The 22,210-nt window shown below is 46.0% G+C and overlaps 1 protein-coding gene across 5 annotated transcripts in view; it reads left to right on the top strand.

Annotated features, from left to right (window-relative positions):
• Window positions 1-336: 336 nt before the first annotated feature.
• prdm10 (PR domain containing 10) overlaps window positions 337-22,210 on the top strand; it is an 85,228-nt gene continuing 63,354 nt past the window's right edge. The window contains exons 1-8 of one of the 5 annotated variants that reach the window (XM_052464733.1): window positions 337-774; window positions 3,915-4,087; window positions 5,897-6,061; window positions 6,171-6,230; window positions 6,447-6,551; window positions 12,857-13,034; window positions 15,796-16,037; window positions 21,767-21,967. In XM_052464733.1, coding sequence (XP_052320693.1) covers window positions 4,016-4,087; window positions 5,897-6,061; window positions 6,171-6,230; window positions 6,447-6,551; window positions 12,857-13,034; window positions 15,796-16,037; window positions 21,767-21,967 — 1,023 coding nt within the window. In that variant the 5' untranslated portion in view covers window positions 337-774; window positions 3,915-4,015. Of the gene's footprint in view, window positions 871-976; window positions 1,066-1,246; window positions 1,341-1,590; window positions 1,825-3,914; window positions 4,088-5,896; window positions 6,062-6,170; window positions 6,231-6,446; window positions 6,552-12,856; window positions 13,035-15,795; window positions 16,038-21,766; window positions 21,968-22,210 lie in introns of those variants that run through there. The other 4 variants (XM_052464921.1, XM_052464795.1, XM_052464983.1 and 1 more) reach the window with 4 other exon arrangements.

Below are 22,210 nucleotides of genomic sequence, written 5' to 3'. Positions count from 1 at the left end.
ATGGTGCTACACACCCATGGCAAAGATTAAACAAATGTGTTACAAATCAGATTGGTTGGGTCCCAAAACCCGCAACCAATACATTTTCCTCCGTGACATCGTTTTCCAAGAAGTTCAATTTAAATAAAGGTTAAATAAATAAACAAATAAAATAATTTATTCATAAAACCGCGAACATGACAACACTGCCCCGTCCCTTCTTCCGTAGGGTTTATCGGCGGAAGGCATCCAACGTCACTGCGCATTAACGCCACCTACCGCATTGGCGCACGTCCTGCCTTTCCTCGTTTAAAAATAGACAAACAGAAGTATAAAGAGGGATTTACTGCAAAATGCAGGAACGCCCCGAATAGCACCCGTATCAAATAAACTACTGTATGTGATTAATTCGATAAAAAAAACGTAGGTTAATTTTTATTGGGTAACTTTGATCCGTTACATATATTTTTATTTGGTCGAAATTCATTGAGCCTTGGTATGCATACATTTAATATAACTCTTCGAGTGAACGTTGATTAAAATCTGCTACCCATCAATACCTTATATCAAGGCATTTCACTGTACTTGTGGATGTGACATTAAAACTTTAAACATATATCAAGTAATTGTTGAAGTAAAAGTTTACATAAAAGGTTTCGTGAAATAGATTACGTAAAGTTTTTTAATTTTGTCACTCAATAATATTCCACCAATCGCCACACAAGCCTCGGCGAGTTGCTAGGCAGAATATGGTAATACATGCAACGCAGCCACCTCTGCAGCTACCATTCTGAGGTAAGAGCAACTTCCAACGTTTTTCATTAAATATATCAAAAACTCGGGGAGAATTTCAGCTTCATTCCAAAAGTTCAATGTCTAGATCATCTCCTTGTAAGTATCAATCAAAAAAAAAGCTAAAAATATCGCTCTTGGGTAACACATTTATATCGATAGAAATATACAGATTTTCATTTGGGGTCGCTTTCAAAATGTGGTTGTTGTTGTTTTAGGTCCCATCCAAAATGGAGCCTCTTCTTCCTTGTTCTCCGGCAGCTCCAGGCTCGGCTCAACTAGAAGGGGGGACGGGTGGGTCCAGACCAAATATTTAAGGGCTCCGATAAATTATAGACCATTTACTAAATACCAAAACAGTATTTAATAATGTTATGAATACGATTTATGATGTACATTTTTCAAGATCGGGTTATACATTAGCGTTAAATGTAATAATGTGGTGAGGCCGCGGTGCAGTAAATGCCCGGGTTTCTACAGGGCTGATTTTTGTGGTATGGTCCGGTTGGAACCGACAAAAAAACCAGAGGGGTCAAAAGTAAAGGGGGGAAATACACAGAATATAGACGGTACGGGCGATATGTGTTATAAAACTAGAAAAATAACACCATTTTATACATTTCGTGTTATCGTTGCATAATGATCCCGTTTTGACTCCATTGTCATTGCGCGCTCACCGGTGTGCTTTCCGCGGTGTTTCTGTCCTACCCCCGTAGAGTGGTTAGTTTGACTGCTCTTTGCGATAAAAACCCGGCATGCTGGTTTATTTTTGGGGGGGTACATTTTTTGTTTTTTTGTTGCTTAGCCCTGTCAATGAAACGGTAGCTAGCAAGCAAGCTAACCATGGCAAATAATAATGTCACTATATTGCCCTCTTGATAGTTACATTGTTAGCAACAAAAGCTAAACGAGCTAATAATATACGTTGACCCATTTGTACAAGGGCGCAGTCAACCAGCTGAAATACAAATCCCCATCCTCTCGCTAGACTATTCTACGTGTTATGGTCAGGTGCTATGATTATGCAATCAATGCCTGTTCAGAAATGAAACAGTAAGATACTTGTGTTACTCTGAATGTATTTCTGAAAGAGAGAACAACCTAATTCATACGTTTGTAACCACAGTAATATTTTACTTTTGCGAGTCAACAAACAGCATACCAGACGGTTATAAACAATTTATTTGCATCCATGCATTTTGCACTATTTGTAAAAAAATAATAATATTACCATCTCATTTCCACATTAGAAATTGTCACTTTGTAAAAACAAAGAAAAAATATATCTCCCTCATTAACTTCCATCCCAGAGTTTTTAAACCAGTAACTCTCTGTTCGGTGGTTGTCATGTGATCATCAGTACAGTCCAACTCTCTGTTCGGTGGTTGTCATGTGATCATCAGTACAGTCCAACTCTCTGTTCGGTGGTTGTCATGTGATCATCAGTACAGTCTAACTCTCTGTTCTGTGGTTGTCATGTGATCATCAGTACAGTCTAACTCTCTGTTCTGTGGTTGTCATGTGATCATCAGTACAGTCTAACTCTCTGTTCTGTGGTTGTCATGTGATCATCAGTACAGTCTAACTCTCTGTTCTGTGGTTGTCATGTGATCATCAGTACAGTCTAACTCTCTGTTCTGTGGTTGTCATGTGATCATCAGTACAGTCTAACTCTCTGTTCTGTGGTTGTCATGTGATCATCAGTACAGTCCAACTCTCTGTTCTGTGGTTGTCATGTGATCATCAGTACAGTCTAACTCTCTGTTCTGTGGTTGTCATGTGATCATCAGTACAGTCTAACTCTCTGTTCTGTGGTTGTCATGTGATCATCAGTACAGTCTAACTCTCTGTTCTGTGGTTGTCAGGTGATCATCAGTACAGTCTAACTCTCTGTTCTGTGGTTGTCAGGTGATCATCAGTACAGTCTAACTCTCTGTTCTGTGGTTGTCAGGTGATCATCAGTACAGTCTAACTCTCTGTTCTGTGGTTGTCATGTGATCATCAGTACAGTCTAACTCTCTGTTCTGTGGTTGTCATGTGATCATCAGTACAGTCTAACTCTCTGTTCTGTGGTTGTCATGTGATCATCAGTACAGTCTAACTCTCTGTTCTGTGGTTGTCATGTGATCATCAGTACAGTCCAACTCTCTGTTCTGTGGTTGTCAGGTGATCATCAGTACAGTCCAACTCTCTGTTCTGTGGTTGTCAGGTGATCATCAGTACAGTCTAACTCTCTGTTCTGTGGTTGTCAGGTGATCATCAGTACAGTCCAACTCTCTGTTCTGTGGTTGTCATGTGATCATCAGTACAGTCCAACTCTCTGTTCTGTGGTTGTCAGGTGATCATCAGTACAGTCTAACTCTCTGTTCTGTGGTTGTCAGGTGATCATCAGTACAGTCTAACTCTCTGTTCTGTGGTTGTCATGTGATCATTAGTACAGTCTAACTCTCTGTTCTGTGGTTGTCATGTGATCATCAGTACAGTCTAACTCTCTGTTCTGTGGTTGTCAGGTGATCATCAGTACAGTCTAACTCTCTGTTCTGTGGTTGTCATGTGATCATCAGTACAGTCTAACTCTGTTCTGTGGTTGTCAGGTGATCATCAGTACAGTCCAACTCTCTGTTCTGTGGTTGTCATGTGATCATCAGTACAGTCTAATCTCTGTTCTGTGGTTGTCAGGTGATCATCAGTACAGTCTAACTCTCTGTTCTGTGTTGTCAGGTGATCATCAGTACAGTCTAACTCTCTGTTCTGTGGTTGTCATGTGATCATCATTATTATTATTATATTCTTATATTATATATTATCATCAGTACAGTCTAACTCTCTAACTCTCTGTTCTGTGATCATCAGTACAGTCTAACTCTCTGTTCTGTGGTTGTCATGTGATCATCAGTACAGTCTAACTCTCTGTTCTGTGGTTGTCATGTGATCATCAGTACAGTCTAACTCTCTGTTCTGTGGTTGTCATGTGATCATCAGTACAGTCTAACTCTCTGTTCTGTGGTTGTCATGTGATCATCAGTACAGTCTAACTCTCTGTTCTGTGGTTGTCAGGTGATCATCAGTACAGTCTAACTCTCTGTTCTGTGGTTGTCAGGTGATCATCAGTACAGTCTAACTCTCTGTTCTGTGGTTGTCAGGTGATCATCAGTACAGTCTAACTAATCCTGGAGCTGCCAGCAGCTGCGTGAGGTTGGTGTGATCAGGTGGTGACCGTGGTAACTGGTTCCGGGCTGCAGCCATGGAGACCAAGCAGGAAACATCCCCTGTGTGGAACCAGGCAGGGGACAGCGAATCAGGGAACAACACTCAGGTGACTTTTACTGTACTCCACACGTGTCCAACTCATTCCACGTAGGACAGAGTGTCCCCTACACCCTTTGTACCTTATTGATGAATTAAGGTCACTAATTAGTGAGGAATTCTCCTCACCTGCTTGTCTTAATAGAACGGAAATACCTGCAGACACTCTGCCGCCATCCGTGGAATGAGTTGGACACCCCTTCCGCACTCACTCATGTCTTACAAGTAGGGGGAAGTTGCCCCTAGATGCTGATCTTGGGTCAGTTTTGCATTTCCCTCACCAAATGGTTAAAGGGCCTCATCTGACTCTGGGTCAGTAGATAAAGGGCTTCATCTGACTCTGGGTCAGTAGATAAAGGGCTTCATCTGACTCTGGGTCAGTAGATAAAGGGCTTCATCTGACTCTGGGTCAGTAGATAAAGGGCTTCATCTGACTCTGGGTCAGTAGATAAAGGGCTTCATCTGACTCTGGGTCAGAAGATAAAGTGCTTCATCTGACTCTGGGTCAGTAGATAAAGGGCCTCATCTGACTCTGGGTCAGTAGATAAAGGGCCTCATCTGACTCTGGGTCAGTAGATAAAGGGCCTCATCTGACTCTGGGTCAGTAGATAAAGGGCCTCATCTGACTGTATCCCTTTAAGGTTAGGATTGGGGCAGCAGAAGCTGATCCTAGACCTGTATCTAGGTGTAACTTCACCCTGAAGCTCAGGTCTATCAATGTTAGGCGGATCCATTTAGTTTAATTCAGGATCTTCGTCAAAATGCATTCAAACAACGGGACATTTTAAAATCACAAAAACCCTAGTTCACGATTACATTCCAAGTGTTTTTCTGTCTCTCTCTCTCTTTCTGTCTCTGTCTCTCTCTCTGTCTCTCTCTGTCTCTGTCTCTGTCTCTCTCTCTCTCTCTGTCTCTCTCTCTCTCTCTCTGTCTCTGTCTCTCTCGTCGTCTTTCTCTCGCTCTCTTTCTGTCTCTGTCTCTCTGACTCTGACTCTGACTCTCTCTGTCTCTCTCTCTCTGTCTCTCTGTCTCTCTCTCTGTCTCTCTCTCTGTCTCTCTCTGTCTCTGTCTCTCTCTCTTGTCTCTCTCCGTCTCTCTCTCTCTCTCGCTCTCTTTCTGTCTCTCTGTCTCTCTCTCGCTCTCTTTCTGTCTCTGTCTCTGACTCTGACTCTCTCTGTCTCTCTCTCTTGTCTCTCTCCGTCTGTCTGTCTCTCTCTCGCTCTCTTTCTGTCTCTGTCTCTCTGACTCTGACTCTCTCTGTCTCTCTCTCTTGTCTCTCTCCGTCTGTCTGTCTCTCTCTCGCTCTCTTTCTGTCTCTGTCTCTCTGACTCTGACTCTCTCTGTCTCTCTCTCTTTCTCTGTCTCTTTCTCTGTCTCTCTCTTTCTCTGTCTCTTTCTCTGTCTCTCTCTCTCTGTCTCTCTCTCTGTCTCTGTCTCTCTCTTTCTGTCTTTGTCTCTGACTCTGTCTCTGTCTCTCTCTTTCTGTCTCTGTCTCTCTCTCTCTGTCTCTGACTCTGTTTCTGTCTCTGTCTCTGTCTCTCTGTCTCTCTCTCTCTCTGTCTCTCTCTCTTTCTCTGTCTCTTTCTCTGTCTCTCTCTCTTTCTCTGTCTCTTTCTCTGTCTCTCTCTCTGTCTCTCTGTCTCTGTCTCTCTCTTTCTGTCTTTGTCTCTGACTCTGTCTCTGTCTCTCTCTCTCTTTCTGTCTCTGTCTCTGACTCTGTTTCTGTCTCTGTCTCTGTCTCTCTCTCTGTCTCTCTCTGTCTCTGTCTCTGTCTCTCTCTCTCTCTCTGTCTCTCTCTCTCTCTCTCTGTGTGTTGCAGGTGCATTTTGAGGGCGGTACAGTAGCCCAGATAGTGTACAGTGGAGACCAGCAGGACAGAGGACAGCAGCAGCAGGTGGTCTACACAGCAGACGGTAATTCCTACACCTCCGTGGAGTCGGCAGAACACACCCTAGTCTACATCCACCCGGCCGACGGCTCAGGGGTGAGAAACGAGGACTTTTTTTTTCTTCCTACAGGACATTACAATTCTACTTTATTCCACCACATACTTTTTGACGAACTGTTTTGTTTTATGGACCTGTGGTTTCCAGGGTGTGTTTTCTGACCAGCCGCAGGTGGCCTACATTCAGCAGGACGGAACGACTCAACAGGTACGTTTCTATTGAGACTTCTTTTATTTATTTTATTTTATTTATTTATTTATTTTTCCATGGATTTCTATATTCGAATAACAAGAATGAATTAGAACGCAAATGGCCAATAAAAGTTTTCTCATATTGTATCGTACATAACTCTGGTACGTTCTATATCAAGTCAAGCAGAACTCTCTGTCTTTTAACATGTGTTATTCTCTCTCTCGCCACCAGGTGACAGTGTTGTTGCCCAGTGGTCAGAACATGAACGCGGCCAACCTTCATGTCCTCAGTAACGTGGCCGAGGCTCCTCAGGCCCTCCTGGAGCCGGTAACACAGGTGAGGAGTCCGTTTTTATTGATTAATAATAAATAAATCATAATAAAACATGAATTGCATTGTGGGTTAAATGCTGTAACGCATAATAAAACAATAAAAGTCCCATGATGGCAGTAACTGTCCATTACTGTTTATCATTTATCAACATTCACTTTAATAACACATTTCAGTTGTTGTGTATATTAAGTTTTATAGATATATATATTACACAAGTTTTATATATATATATTACACAAGTTTTATATATATATATTACACAGGTTTTATATATATATTACACAAGTTTTATATATATATATTACATTAGTTTTATATATATATATATATATATTACATTAGTTTTATATAATATATTACACAGGTTTTATATATAATATATTATATAGTTTTATATATATATATTACATTAGTTTTATATATATATATTACATTAGTTTTATATATTACATAATATATTACACAGGTTTATATATATATATTACATAGGTTTTATATATAATATATTATATTATGTGTTATTATATATATTTATATAATATATTACACAAGTTTTATATATATATATTACATTAGTTTTATATATTACACAAGTTTTATATATATATATTACACAGGTTTTATATATATAATATATTACATTACTTTATATATAGTTTTATTTGATGACTTTATTATTTAATTCCAAGTCATCATCTCATCTCTATTGAGCTGCTGTCTTCTTCTGTCTGACAACATCACCATTTTACTATTTGTTCAAAGTAAATAAGACTTTATAACTGCTAAATACCAACTATCAATCACTTAGATCATGTATTTTCAGGTAGAGATACCTAGTGAAGCAACCGCCCTCATTCTTCTGTCTCTTCTCTCTGTCTCTGTGTCCCCACACAGCCCGGACAGGGAGGGGCGTATAGGCGGTATATAAAGTGCATTTGGAAACTATTCAGACCCCTAGACTTTTTTCACATTTTGAATGTTTACAGCCTTATTCTAAAATTGATAAGGGGAAAAAACGATTTAAATCAATCTACACACAATACCCCATAATGACATCACAATACCCCATAATGACATCACAATTTTCATTTTTTTTTTTTTTCATTTTACCTTTATTTAACCAGGCAAGTCAGTTAAGAACATATTCTTATTTTCAATGACGGCCTGGGAACAGTGGGTCCCATGTGGCAGAACGACAGATGTGTACCTTGTCAGCTCGGGGGTTTGAACTCAACCTTCCGGTTACTATTCCAATGCTCTAACCACTAGGCTACGCTGCCGCCCCAATACCCCACAATGACATCACAATACCCCATAATGACATCACAATACCCCACAATGACATCACAATACCCCACAATGACATCACAATACCCCACAATGACATCACAATACCCCACAATGACATCACAATACCCCATAATGACATCACAATACCCCACAATGACATCACAATACCCCACAATGACATCACAATACCCCACAATGACAAAACAAAAAACAGGTTTTTAGAAAGTTCAGCAAATGTATTAAAAATAATAAACAGAAATACCTTATTTACATAATTATTCAGACCCTTTGCTATGAGACTCGAAATTGAGTTCAGGTATTGATCATTGATCATCCTTGAGATATTTTTACAACTTGATTGGAGTCCACCTGTGGTAAATTCAATTGATTGGACATGATTTGGAAAGGGACACACCTGTCTATATAAGGTCCCACCATGTCAGAGCAAAAACCAAGCCATGAGGTCGAAGAAATTGTCAGTAAAGCTCAGAGACAGGATTGAGACGAGGTACAGATCTGGGGAAGGGTACTAAAAAATGTCTGCAGCATTGAAGGTCCCCAAAAACACAAACACAGTTTGGAACCACCAAGACTCTTCCTAGAGCTGGCCGCCCGGCCAAACTGAGCAATTGGGGTAGAACAGGATGACCAAGAACCCAATGGTCACTCGTACAGAGATCTAGAGTTACTCTGTGGAGATGGGAGAACCTTCCAGAAGGACAACCATCTCTACAGCACTCTACCAATCAAATCAAATCAAATGTTATTTGTCACATACACATGGTTAGCAGATGTTAATGCGAGTGTAGCGAAATGCTTGTAATAACCAACAAGTAATCTAAAACTACTGTCTTATACACAGTGTAAGGGGATAAAGAATATGTACATAAAGATATATGAATGAGTGATGGTACAGAGCGGCATAGGCAAGATACAGTAGATGGTATTGAGTGCAGTATATACATATGAGATGAGTATGTAAACAAAGTGGCATAGTTAAAGTGGCTAGTGATACATGTATTACATAAGGATGCAGTAGATGACATAGAGTACAGTATATACATATACATATGAGATGAATAATGTAGGGTAGGTAACATTATATAAGGTAGCATTGTTTAAAGTGGCTAGTGATATATTTACATCATTTCCCATCAATTCTCATTATTAAAGTGGCTGGAGTTGAGTCAGTGTCAGTGTGTTGGCAGCAGCCACTCAATGTTAGTGGTGGCTGTTTAACAGTCTGATGGCCTTGAGATAGAAGCTGTTTTTCAGTCTCTCGGTCCCAGCTTTGATGCAACTGTACTGACCTTGCCTTCTGGATGATAGCGGGGTGAACAGGCAGTGGCTCGGGTGGTTGTTGTCCTTGATGATCTTTATGGCCTTCCTGTGACATCAGGTGGTGTAGGTGTCCTGGAGGGCAGGTAGTTTGCCCCCGGTGATGCGTTGTGCAGACCTCACTACCCTCTGGAGAGCCTTACGGTTGTGGGCGGAGCAGTTGCCTTACCAGGCGGTGATACAGCCCGCCAGGATGCTCTCGATTGTGCAGCCCTTATGATAGAGTGACCAGACGGAAGCCACTCCTCAGCAAAAGGCACATGACAGCCCACTTGGAGTTTGCCAAAAGGCACCTAAAGGACTCTCAGACCATGAGAAATAAGATTCTCTGGTCTGATGAAACCAACATTGAACTCTTTGGCCTGAATGCGAAGTGTCACGTCTGGAGGAAACCTGGCACCATCCCTACGGTGAAGCATGGTGGTGGCAGGTAGCCTAATGGTTAGAGCATTGGACTAGCAATCGAAAAGTCACAAGATTGAATCCCCGAGCTGACAAGGTAAAAATCTGTCATTCTGCCCCTGAACAAGGCAGTTAACCCACTGTCCATCGTTTGGAGGAAACCTGGCACCATCCCTACGGTGAAGCATGGTGGTGGCAGCATCCCTACGGTGAAGCATGGTGGTGGCAGCATCCCTACGGTGAAGCATGGTGGTGGCAGCATCATGCTGTGGGGATGTTTATCAGAGTCTGGGAGACTAGTCAGGATCGAGGCAAAGATGAATGACGGAATAAAAATATAGATATGAGTGAGGGGGGTGCATTGATGAGGGGGTGCATTGATGAGGGGGGTGCATTGATGGGGGGGATGAGGGGTGCATTGATGAGGGGGGCATTGATGAGGGGGGCATTGATGAGGGGGGTGCATTGATGAGGGGGCATTGATGAGGGGGGGCATTGATGAGGGGGGCATTGATGAGGGGGTGCATTGATGAGGGGGTGCATTGATGAGGGGGTGCATTGATGAGGGGGCATTGATGAGGGGGGTGCATTGATGAGGGGGGCATTGATGAGGGGGGCATTGATGAGGGGGGTGCATTGATGAGGGGGGCATTTGCATTGATGAGGGGTGCATTGATGAGGGGGGTGCATTGATGAGGGGGTGCATTGATGAGGGGGGTGCATTGATGAGGGGGGTATTGATGAGGGGGGTGCATTGATGAGGGGGTGCATTGATGAGGGGGTGCATTGATGAGGGGGTGCATTTGCATTGATGAGGGGGGCATTGATGAGGGGGGTATTGATGAGGGGGGGTGCATTGATGAGGGGGGTATTGATGAGGGGGCACCATTGATGAGGGTATTGGAGGGGTGCATTGATGAGGGGGGCATTGATGAAGGGGGTATTGATGAGGGGGGTGCATTGATGAGGGGGGCATTGATGAGGGGGGTATTGATGGTGGGGGTGCATTGATGCATGCATTGATGAGGGGGGGGTTTTGATGAGGGTGCCCATTGATGAGGGGGGTGTATTGATGAGGGGGGCATTGATGGTTATTGATGAGGGGGGTCTCAATTGATGAGGGGGCATTGATGAGGGGGGCATTGATGAGGGGGGTACCTGATGACCATGCATTGATGAGGGGGGCATTGATGGCATTGAAGGGGGGTGCATTGATGAGGGGGGTGCATTGATGAGGGGGTGCATTGATGAGGGGGTATTGATGAGGGGGTGCATTGGAGGGGGTGCATGATGAGGGGTGCATTGATGAGGGGGTGCATTGATGAGGGGGGGCATTGATGAGGGGGGTCATGAGTTTATTGATGAGGGGGGGTATTGATGAGGGGGGTGCATTGATGAGGGGGGTGTATTGATGAGGGGGTGCATTGATGAATTGAAATTGATGAATGATGAGGGGGGTGATGAGGGGGTATTGATGCATTGATGAGGGGGTGCATTGATGAGGGGGGGGTGTATTGATGAGTGCATTGATGAGGGGGTGTATTGAAAATGAGGGGTGCATTGATGAGTGCATTTGTATTGATGAGGGGGGTGCATTGATGAGGGGGGTGCATTGATGAGGGGGTGCATTGATGAGGGGGGTGCATTGATGAGGGGGGTGCATTGATGAGGGGTGCATTGATGAGGGGGTGCATTGATGAGGGGGTGCATTGATGAGGGGGGTGCATTGATGAGGGGGTGTATTGATGAGGGGGTGTATTGATGAGGGGGGGCATTGATGAGGGGGTGTATTGATGAGGGGGGCATTGATGAGGGGGGTGTATTGATGAGGGGGTGCATTGATGAGGGGTGTATTGATGAGGGGGGGGGCATTGATGAGGGGGGTGTATTGATGAGTATTGATGAGGGGGGGCATTGCATTGATGAGGGGGGTGCATTGATGAGGGGGGGTGCATTGATGAGGGGGGTGTATTGATGAGGGGGGCATTGATGAGGGGTGTATTGATGAGGGGGGTGCATTGATGAGGGGGGTGTATTGATGAGGGGGGTGCATTTGGGGGGGGTGCATTGATACACCAAAGACGGCATTTCGCTTAATCACTCAGCACTAGGAGTCGGACTGGACCATCAGAACAGAAAGGGTCATTTGCAGTTCGGACAACAACAAAAGCCGTCACCCCGACAGTGTTTTCAGGTAACCAGCTGAGGGATAAATGTAACCATGGTTACATGTCTCAAAGTCATAGCCAAGAGTTATGGATGCGAGGACTTAACCATACATTATATACACATGATAGTTTTAACCATGTTTAACCATCTTTACAGTGTCTTGACATTTACATTGTTTACAAACACTGGACTAAAACAGTTTATATTTTGGTTTCCACCGTCGTAGTACGGATGAAGCCTGAGCTGGAATGTGAAGCTAACTGGAGCTGGTTAGCTGGTTAGCTGTAGAAAACCCAGAGTCAATGTAGCTTTCTTTTGTAGGATACCCCTCCTTCATGAGATACCCCTCTGGACTAAGAGGCACTTTCAATGTAGATTCTCCATTGGGCATGGGAGAAGGTATCTCTCCAGGAACAGGGTTTGAGTTAAAACCTACAGGAGGGTATCTCTCCAGGAACAGGGTTGGAGTTTAAACCTCCAGGAGGAGGTATTTCTCCAGGAACAGGGTTGGAGTTAAAACCTACATTTACATTTACATTTAAGTCATTTAGCAGACGCTCTTATCCAGAGCGACTTACAAATTGGTGCATTCACCTTATGACATCCTACAGGAGGGTATCTCTCCAGGAACAGGGTTGGAGTTAAAACCTACAGGAGGTATCTCTCCAGGAACAGGGTTGGAGTTAAAACCTACAGGAGGGTATCTCTCCAGGAACAGGGTTGGAGTTCAGGAGGGTATCTCTCCAGGAACAGGGTTGGAGTTAAAACCTACAGGAGGGTATCTCTCCAGGAACAGGGTTGGAGTTAACCTACAGGAGGGTATCTCTCCAGGAACAGGGTTGGAGTTAAAACCTACAGGAGGGTCTCTCTCCAGGAACAGGGTTGGAGTTAAAACCTACAGGAGGGTCTCTCTCCAGGAACAGGGTAGGAGTTTAAACCTACAGGAGGGTCTCGCTCCAGGAACAGGGTAGGAGTTTAAACCTCCAGGAGGGTCTCTCTCCAGGAACAGGGTTGGAGTTAAAACCTACAGGAGGGTATCTCTCCAGCAACAGGGTTGGAGAGGTCTGGTCCACAACTATAACCATAACTTTTCATCCTTTCTACCCCAGGGTCAGCTGTCTGTGTCCAGTTCCCTCCCCTCCATGGCTGGGATAGTTGACCCCTCCTCCAGCCCCCTGGGGGCCACATCCACAGAGGACTCTGACGAAGAGGATGATGACGAAGATGACTCGGACCTAGATGACTGGGAGCCTAGCGCGCCACAGGCCTTTACACCACACAACCTCTGTGAGTGTCTTTACCTCCCAGGTGACAGGGCCTTCTGGATGTCTACTAGGGACAGGAGTTTTACCTTCCAGGTGATGGGGCCTTCTGGATGTCTACTAGGGACAGGAGTTTTACCTCCCTGGTGATGGGGCCTTCTGGATGTCTACTAGGGACAGGAGTTTTACCTCCCAGGTGATGGGGCTCTTCTGGATGTCTACTAGGGACAGGAGTTTTACCTCCCTGGTGATGGGGCCTTCTGGATGTCTACTAGGGACAGGAGTTTTACCTCCCAGGTGAGGGCTCTTCTGGATGTCTACTAGGGACAGGAGTTTTACCTCCCAGGTGACAGGGCCTTCTGGATGTCTACTAGGGACAGGAGTTTCACCTCCCAGGTGACAGGGCCTTCTGGATGTCTACTAGGGACAGGAGTTTTACCTCCCTGGTGATGGGGCCTTCTGGATGTCTACTAGGGACAGGAGTTTTACCTTCCAGGTGATGGGGCCTTCTGGATGTCTACTAGGGACAGGAGTTTTACCTCCCAGGTGATGGGGCCTTCTGGATGTCTACTAGGGACAGGAGTTTTACCTTCCAGGTGATGGGGCCTTCTGGATGTCTACTAGGGACAGGAGTTTTACCTCCCAGGTGATGGGGCTCTTCTGGATGTCTACTAGAGACAGGAGTTTTACCTCCCAGGTGATGAGGCCTTCTGGATGTCTACTAGGGACAGGAGTTTTACCTCCCAGGTGATGGGGCCTTCTGGATGTCTACTAGGGACAGGAGTTTTACCTCCCAGGTGATGGGGCCTTCTGGATGTCTACTAGGGACAGGAGTTTTACCTCCCAGGTGATGGGGCCTTCTGGATGTCTACTAGGGACAGGAGTTTTACCTCCCAGGTGATGGGGCCTTCTGGATGTCTACTAGGGACAGGAGTTTTACCTTCCAGGTGATGGGGCCTTCTGGATGTCTACTAGGGACAGGAGTTTTACCTCCCAGGTGATGGGGCCTTCTGGATGTCTACTAGGGACAGGAGTTTTACCTCCCAGGTGATGGGGCCTTCTGGATGTCTACTAGGGACAGGAGTTTTACCTTCCAGGTGATGGGGCCTTCTGGATGTCTACTAGGGACAGGAGTTTTACCTTCCAGGTGATGGGGCCTTCTGGATGTCTACTAGGGACAGGAGTTTTACCTCCCAGGTGATGGGGCCTTCTGGATGTCTACTAGGGACAGGAGTTTTACCTTCCAGGTGATGGGGCCTTCTGGATGTCTACTAGGGACAGGAGTTTTACCTTCCCAGGTGATGGGGCCTTCTGGATGTCTACTAGGGACAGGAGTTTTACCTCCAGGTGATGGGGCCTTCTGGATGTCTACTAGGGACAGGAGTTTTACCTCCCAGGTGATGGGGCCTTCTGGATGTCTACTAGGGACAGGAGTTTTACCTCCCAGGTGATGGGGCCTTCTGGATGTCTACTAGGGACAGGAGTTTTACCTCCCAGGTGATGGGGCCTTCTGGATGTCTACTAGGGACAGGAGTTTTACCTCCCTGGTGATGGGGCCTTCTGGATGTCTACTAGGGACAGGAGTTTTACCTCCCAGGTGACAGGGCCTTCTGGATGTCTACTAGGGACAGGAGTTTTACCTTCCAGGTGATGGGGCCTTCTGGATGTCTACTAGGGACAGGAGTTTTACCTCCCAGCAGTACTGCTTTGTGTTAATACTGACAGTTCAAATGACAATGAACTCATTCTTTATTTCTGTTTTTCTTCCCACTCTCCCTCCTTCTCTCTCCCTCCTTCTCTCTCCCTCCTTCTCTCTCTCTCTCCTCTCTCTCTCTCTCTCTCTCTCTCTCTCTCTCTCTCTCTCTCTCTCTCTCTCTCTCTCTCTCTCTCTCTCTCTCTCTCTCTCTCTCTCGCTCTCCTTCTCTCTCTCTCTCCTCTCTCTCCCTCTCTCTCCTCTCTCCCTTCTCCCTCTCTCTCTCTCTCTCTCTCTCTCTCTCTCCCTCCTTCTCTCTTTCTCTCTCTCCTTCTCTCTCTCTCTCTCCTTCTCTCTCTCTCTCCTCTTTCTCTCTTCTCTCTTCTCTCTTTCTCTCTCTCTCTCTCCTTCTCTCCCTCTCTCCCTCTTTCTTTCTCTCTCTCTCTCTCTCTTCTCTCTCTCCCTTCTCCCTCTCCTTCTCTCCCTCTCTCCCTCTTTCTTCTCTCTCTCTCTCTCTCTCTCTCTCTCTCTCTCTCCTCTCTCTCTCTCTCTCTCTCTCTCTCTCTCTCTCTCTCTCTCTCTCTCTCCCTCGTCTCTCTCTCTCTCTCTCCTTCTCTCTCTCTCTCTCTCTCTCTCTCTCGCTCTCCTCTCTCTCCTTCTCTCTCTCTCTCGCTCTCCTCTCTCTCTCTCTTCTCTCTCACCCTCTTTCTCTCTCTCCCTCTTTCTCTCTCTCCCTCCCCTCTCTCCTCCCCTCCTCCCTCTCTCTCTCTCCCTCCCTCTCTCTCTCCCTCCTACTCTCCCCCTCCCCCTCCCCCCCTCCTCTCTCTTTCTCCCTCCTCCCCCCTCTCTCTCTCCCTCCCTCCCTCCCCCCCCTCCTCCTCTCTCTCCACCCTCCTCTCCCTCCCTCTTCCCCCTCCCCCTCTCTCTCCCTCCTCCTCTCCCTCCTCCCCCTCCCCCTCCTCCCTCTCTCCCCCTCCTCCCCCTCCTCTCTCTCTCTCTCCCCCTCTTCCCCCTCCTCTCTCTCTCTCCCTCCTCTTCCCCCCCCCCTCTCTCTCCCTCCTCCTCTCCCTCCTCCTCTCCCCTCCTCTCTCAGGGTGCGAGGAATGTAACATCTCCAACACATCAGTGTGTGTGAAGCATGGTGCCCTCCACCCCATCCCTAACCGTCCAGTGGTGTCCCGGGCACGGGCCAGCCTCCCCCTCGTTCTCTACATAGACCGCTTCCTAGGGGGAGTCTTCTCCAAGAGACGCATCCCCAAGAGGACCCAGTTCGGCCCCGTGGAGGGACCCCTGGTCAGACAGGGACAACTTCACGACCACTACATCCACCTCAAGGTAAGTTGACCTCTCTGTTTTCTACAATAATTTAGAATCTCTTCTGCATTATATCATTAACAGCAGACTTGTACATTTCCTCTGTGAAAACAATGTACTGAGAAAAGGTCAAATTGGCTTTTTACCAAATTAGCATATGACAGACCACGTATTCACCCTACATACAATAAAACAAAGGTAAAGTTCTCGTTCTTTGTTGATTTAAAAAAAAAAGCCTTTGTCTCAATTTGGCATGAGGGTCTGCAATACAAATGGATTGATTTCAAGGATTTCAACTTCATTCAGTTCAGTTCTAAAGCTCCTCTTGGAGGAGGAATGAGGAAATTACATGTCTAATTGGGATCTTGGCACATCGAATTCACTGCAGAGCTCTTGAAAGGATTTCAGTGTAGTGGTTTTCTGATGAAATAGTCCTGATTCCTAGAGTATGCCAAACATTAAAGTTGGCATCCCTCAGGGCTTTTGGCAAGTCTGGGTTGCCTACTATAGGCGAGTGAGAACATATTTGGGAGGAAATGCCCAGGTATTTCTTACAGTCCCTCCACGCTAGTAGGGTGCTGTAAATCACAAAGGTTTTGGCTATGTTGCCCCACTTCACTAAAGTTATTAATGAATATAATTGAGCTTAAGGGCAATGAACCACAGGATTGGGCTTCTATCTGAATCCACGTTGACTCTTGTCTGTTTGTGATCCATGTTAGCATGTTGTGGATTTGGGCAGACCAGTAGTACAATTGAAGGGAGGGAAGGGCAAGACCACCCATAGATTCGGGCTTCGATAGAGTGGAAAACTTGATCCTAGGTTTTTTTATTGCCCCATATAAATGTGGTGATGCTTTGGTTAGTTGTTTTGAAGAAGGAAACTGGGAGATAGCATGGGAGCATCTGAAATAAGTAGTTCAGTCTAGGGAGGACGTTCATACGGATTACATTAATTCTTCCTACTAAGCTAATTGGGAGGGAGATCCAGGTTTGGAGATCGTTCTTGATTCGATCCAGGAGTGGAAGATAATTTTGCTGGTGTTATGAAGATGCCGAGGTATTGAAACCCCTGTGTTTTCCATTGGAAAGGACATAGTGTCTTCATAGAGCTGGTGAGTGTAATATTGAGAGGGCAGACAGTGGATTTGTTAAAATTGATCTTATAACCTGAAAACTTGCCATACTGAGCAATTGTGTCTAAAATGAGAGGGAGGGATTTCTCAGGGTTGGATATGTAGACATTTACATTTACATTTAAGTCATTTAGCAGACGCTCTTATCCAGAGCGACTTACAAATTGGTGCATTCACCTTATGACATCCAGTGGAACAATCACTTTACAATAGTGCATCTAAATCTTAAAAGGGGGTGAGAAGGATTACTTATCCTATCCTAGGTATTCCTTAAAGAGGTGGGGTTTCAGGTGTCTCTGGAAGGTGGTGATTGACTCCGCTGTCCTGGCGTCGTGAGGGAGTTTGTTCCACCATTGGGGGGCCAGAGCAGCGAACAGTTTTGACTGGGCTGAGCGGGAACTGTACTTCCTCAGTGGAAGGGAGGCGAGCAGGCCAGAGGTGGATGAACGCAGTGCCCTTGTTTGGGTGTAGGGCCTGATCAGAGCCTGGAGGTACTGAGGTGCCGTTCCCCTCACAGCTCCGTAGGCAAGCACCATGGTCTTGTAGCGGATGCGAGCTTCAACTGGAAGCCAGTGGAGAGAGCGGAGGAGCGGGGTGACGTGAGAGAACTTGGGAAGGTTGAACACCAGACGGGCTGTGGCGTTCTGGATGAGTTGTAGGGGTTTAATGGCACAGGCAGGGAGCCCAGCCAACAGCGAGTTGCAGTAATCCAGACGGGAGATGACAAGTGCCCGGATTAGGACCTGCGCCGCTTCCTGTGTGAGGCAGGGTCGTACTCTGCGGATGTTGTAGAGCATGAACCTACAGGAACGGGCCACCGCCTTGATGTTAGTTGAGAACGACAGGGTGTTGTCCAGGATCACGCCAAGGTTCTTAGCGCTCTGGGAGGAGGACACAATGGAGTTGTCAACCGTGATGGCGAGATCATGGAACGGGCAGTCCTTCCCCGGGAGGAAGAGCAGCTCCGTCTTGCCGAGGTTCAGCTTGAGGTGGTGATCTGTCATCCACACTGATATCTCTGCCAGACATGCAGAGATGCGATTCGCCACCTGGTCATCAGAAGGGGGAAAGGAGAAGATTAATTGTGTGTCGTCTGCATAGCAATGATAGGAGAGACCATGTGAGGTTATGACAGAGCCAAGTGACTTGGTGTATAGCGAGAATAGGAGAGGGCCTAGAACAGAGCCCTGGGGGACACCAGTGGTGAGAGCGCGTGGTGAGGAGACAGATTCTCGCCACGCCACCTGGTAGGAGCGACCTGTCAGGTAGGAGGCAATCCAAGCGTGGGCCGCGCCGGAGATGCCCAACTCGGAGAGGGTGGAGAGGAGGATCTGATGGTTCACAGTATCGAAGGCAGCCGATAGGTCTAGAAGGATGAGAGCAGAGGAGAGAGAGTTAGCTTTAGCAGTGCGGAGCGCTCCGTGATGCAGAGAAGAGCAGTCTCAGTTGAATGACTAGTCTTGAAACCTGACTGATTTGGATCAAGAAGGTCATTCTGAGAGAGATAGCGGGAGAGCTGGCCAAGGACGGCACGTTCAAGAGTTTTGGAGAGAAAAGAAAGAAGGGATACTGGTCTGTAGTTGTTGACATCGGAGGGATCGAGTGTAGGTTTTTTCAGAAGGGGTGCAACTCTCGCTCTCTTGAAGACGGAAGGGATGTAGCCAGAGAGCAAGACATCATCCGCGTAAAGCGAAATCTTGTGCTGCAGGCCGCCTGCAGAAACACCCATAATACTTGGATTGCTCCCGATCAGCTCCGCCCCCAACAAGTAGAGCAGCGGGGACAGCGAGCACCCCTGTCTTGTGCCCCGTTCCAGAGGGAATCTGTCAGAGTTCAGTCCATTAGTAGTCACCATGGCATTTGGATGAGAGTATAGTGATTTGATCCATTTAATAAAATTTGGGCCCATATTGAATTTTTCTAAGACTGAAAACAGAAAGTTCCACTCCATCCTGTCGAACTCCTTCTCAGCATCCAGTGAAGCCAGCAGGACAGGGGTCTTCTGTGCGTTTACTTGATCAATAAAATCAAGAAGACGGCGAATGTTATCAGAAGAGTATCTGTTTCTATTAAATCCAGTTTGGTCCGCTTTTATTATTTTGGGAAGAAGAGGGTTTAGTCTTTTGGCGAGCAATTTGGTAATTATTTTATAGTCGAAGTCCAACAAGCTTATGGGCCGGAAGGACGAGCAGGATAGGGGGTCCTTGTCCTTTTTTAGCAACACTGTAATGCGAGCTGTGTGCATTGAGTCTGGGAGAACTCCGTTTCTGCAACAATCCTCCAGCATTGGCATGAAGATAGGGCTGAGCTGGGGCCAAAAAGCTTTGTAGAACTCTCTGGGGAATCCATCTGGGCCTGGGGACTTATTAGGTGGCATGGAGGTAAACGCCTCCAGGACTGAAGGGGGAGTTGAAAGCTAAAGGAGTTTGAACTTGGAGTGGAGGTAAGATTAGGAATTGGAAACGACTTGCGCGGAGCTCTTAGTCCCCCCCGTAGTGTATTTCTGTATTGGTTTAGTGATTCACCGTAGTGAAGGCGTTGACTCAGGTTTTCTGGGTCTCTGTGTTTTTGGTTGGATGGGTTTCTCAGTTTGTTGATTCGGTTTTTGGATTCTTCATCAAACCATTTGTCGTTGTTTTTCATTTTCTTTGGTTCTCTGCTGGACATTTTTAGATTTGATGAGGAAGCTGAGAGGTCAAATATACTGTTCAGGTTTTCTACTACCAAGTTTACACCTTCACTGTTACAGTGGAACGTTTTACCCAGGAAGTTGTCTTGAAGGGATTGGATTTGTTGTTGTCTCAGTTTTTTGGTTGGTTTCTACACTACATTCCTTCCATCTATAGTATTTCTTAATATTATTTAGGTCCTTTGGCTTTGATGCCTCATGATTGAGTATTGCTCTGTTTAAGTAGACTGTGATTTTGCTGTGGTCTGATAGGGGTGTTAGTGGGCTGACTGTGATCTGATAGAGGGGTCAGTGGGCTGACTGTGAACGCTCTGAGGCACTCTGGGTTGAGGTCAGTGATAAAGTAGTCTGCAGTACTACTGCCAAGAGATGAGCTATTAGGTGTACCTACCATAGGAGTCCCCTTGAAGACTACCATTGACTATGTACAGACCCAGCGTGTGACAGAGCTATAGGTGTACATTGATTTGTAAGCGTCGCTCTGGATAAGAGTCCCCTCGAAGCTACCATTGACTATTAAATGTAAATGCTAAGGTGTACCATAGGAGTCCCCTCGAAGACTACCATTGACTATGTACAGACCCAGCGTGTGACAGAGCTGCAGGAGTTGTGACACGATTTTGTTGGTGACAGAGCTATATTGTCTTAGCTGTGTCTAGGGGGAATATGGGGGAGGGACCATTGACTATGTCACCCAGCGTGGACAGAGTTGGGCCTGTTGAAGACTACCATTGGACAGACCCAGCGTGTGACAGAGGGGGTGTATTAGTGGGGGTTGGGCTTAAATGTAAATGTAATGCTCATGGCCTGGACTACCATTGACTATGTACAGTCAGTGTGTGACAGAGCTGCAGGAGTTGTGACACGATTTTGTTCTATATTGTAGCTGTGTATTGGGGAGGGAATGCTGTCAACTATGGGCCTGTTGCAGGATCTGGAGGGGGTGTATCTGTGGGGGTTGGGCCTGTTGTCTCTAACTGGGCATATTTCCCTGTCTCTTCTTCTCTCCGTAGCTGTGTATTGTCTCTAACTCATCCCTCTCTTCTTCTCTCCGTAGCTGTGTATTGTCTCTAACTCATCCCTCTCTTCTTCTCTCCGTAGCTGTGTATTGTCTCTAACTCATCCCTCTCTTCTTCTCTCTGTAGCTGTGTATTGTCTCTAACTCATCCCTCTCTTCTTCTCTCTGTAGCTGTGTATTGTCTCTAACTCATCCCTCTCTTCTTCTCTCTGTAGCTGTGTATTGTCTCTAACTCATCCCTCTCTTCTTCTCTCTCTAGCTGTGTATTGTCTCTAACTCATCCCTCTCTTCTTCTCTGTAGCTGTGTATTGTCTCTAACTCATCCCTCTCTTCTTCTCTCCGTAGCTGTGTATTGTCTCTAACTCATCCCTCTCTTCTTCTCTCCGTAGCTGTGTATTGTCTCTAACTCATCCCTCTCTTCTTCTCTCCGTAGCTGTGTATTGTCTCTAACTCATCCCTCTCTTCTTCTCTGTAGCTGTGTATTGTCTCTAACTCATCCCTCTCTTCTTCTCTCCGTAGCTGTGTATTGTCTCTAACTCATCCCTCTCTTCTCTCTGTAGCTGTTTATTGTCTCTAACTCATCCCTCTCTTCTTCTCTGTAGCTGTGTATTGTCTCTAACTCATCCCTCTCTTCTCTCTGTAGCTGTGTATTGTCTCTAACTCATCCCTCTCTTCTTCTCTCTGTAGCTGTGTATTGTCTCTAACTCATCCCTCTCTTCTTCTCTCTGTAGCTGTGTATTGTCTCTAACTCATCCCTCTCTTCTTCTCTCTCTAGCTGTGTATTGTCTCTAACTCATCCCTCTCTTCTTCTCTCTCTAGCTGTGTATTGTCTCTAACTCATCCCTCTCTTCTTCTCTCTCTAGCTGTGTATTGTCTCTAACTCATCCCTCTCTTCTTCTCTCCGTAGCTGTGCATGCTGGATGCAGACAAGGACATGGAGAAGTCGGATGACATGTGGGTGGACCTATCTGACGAGGACATCTGTAATTGGCTGATGTTTGTTCGGCCCGCCCAGAACCACCTGGAACAGAACCTGGTAGCCTATCAGTACGGCTCTGAAATCTTCTACACAACCATCAAGAACATCCAGCCCAAACAGGAGCTCAAGGTAGGCTGCCGTGTCTGAGAGCATCGCCGCCCGAGCTGACTGATCTACACATCATAATCGGTAGTTGTTTCTGATGGTCTATTCCAGAGGTCTATACTACGTAGCAGGTCTATACTACGTAGCAGGTCTATACTACGTAGCAGGTCTATACTACGTAGCAGGTCTATACTATGTAGCAGGTCTATACTACGTAGCAGGTCTATACTACGTAGCAGGTCTATACTACGTAGCAGGTCTATACTA

This window comes from Oncorhynchus keta, chromosome 1, assembly GCF_023373465.1.
Source record: "Oncorhynchus keta strain PuntledgeMale-10-30-2019 chromosome 1, Oket_V2, whole genome shotgun sequence".
NCBI classification, from domain to species: Eukaryota; Metazoa; Chordata; class Actinopteri; order Salmoniformes; family Salmonidae; genus Oncorhynchus; species Oncorhynchus keta.
Note: the sequence above shows the minus strand (reverse complement) of the source record. Positions and strands in the feature narration are given on the sequence as shown.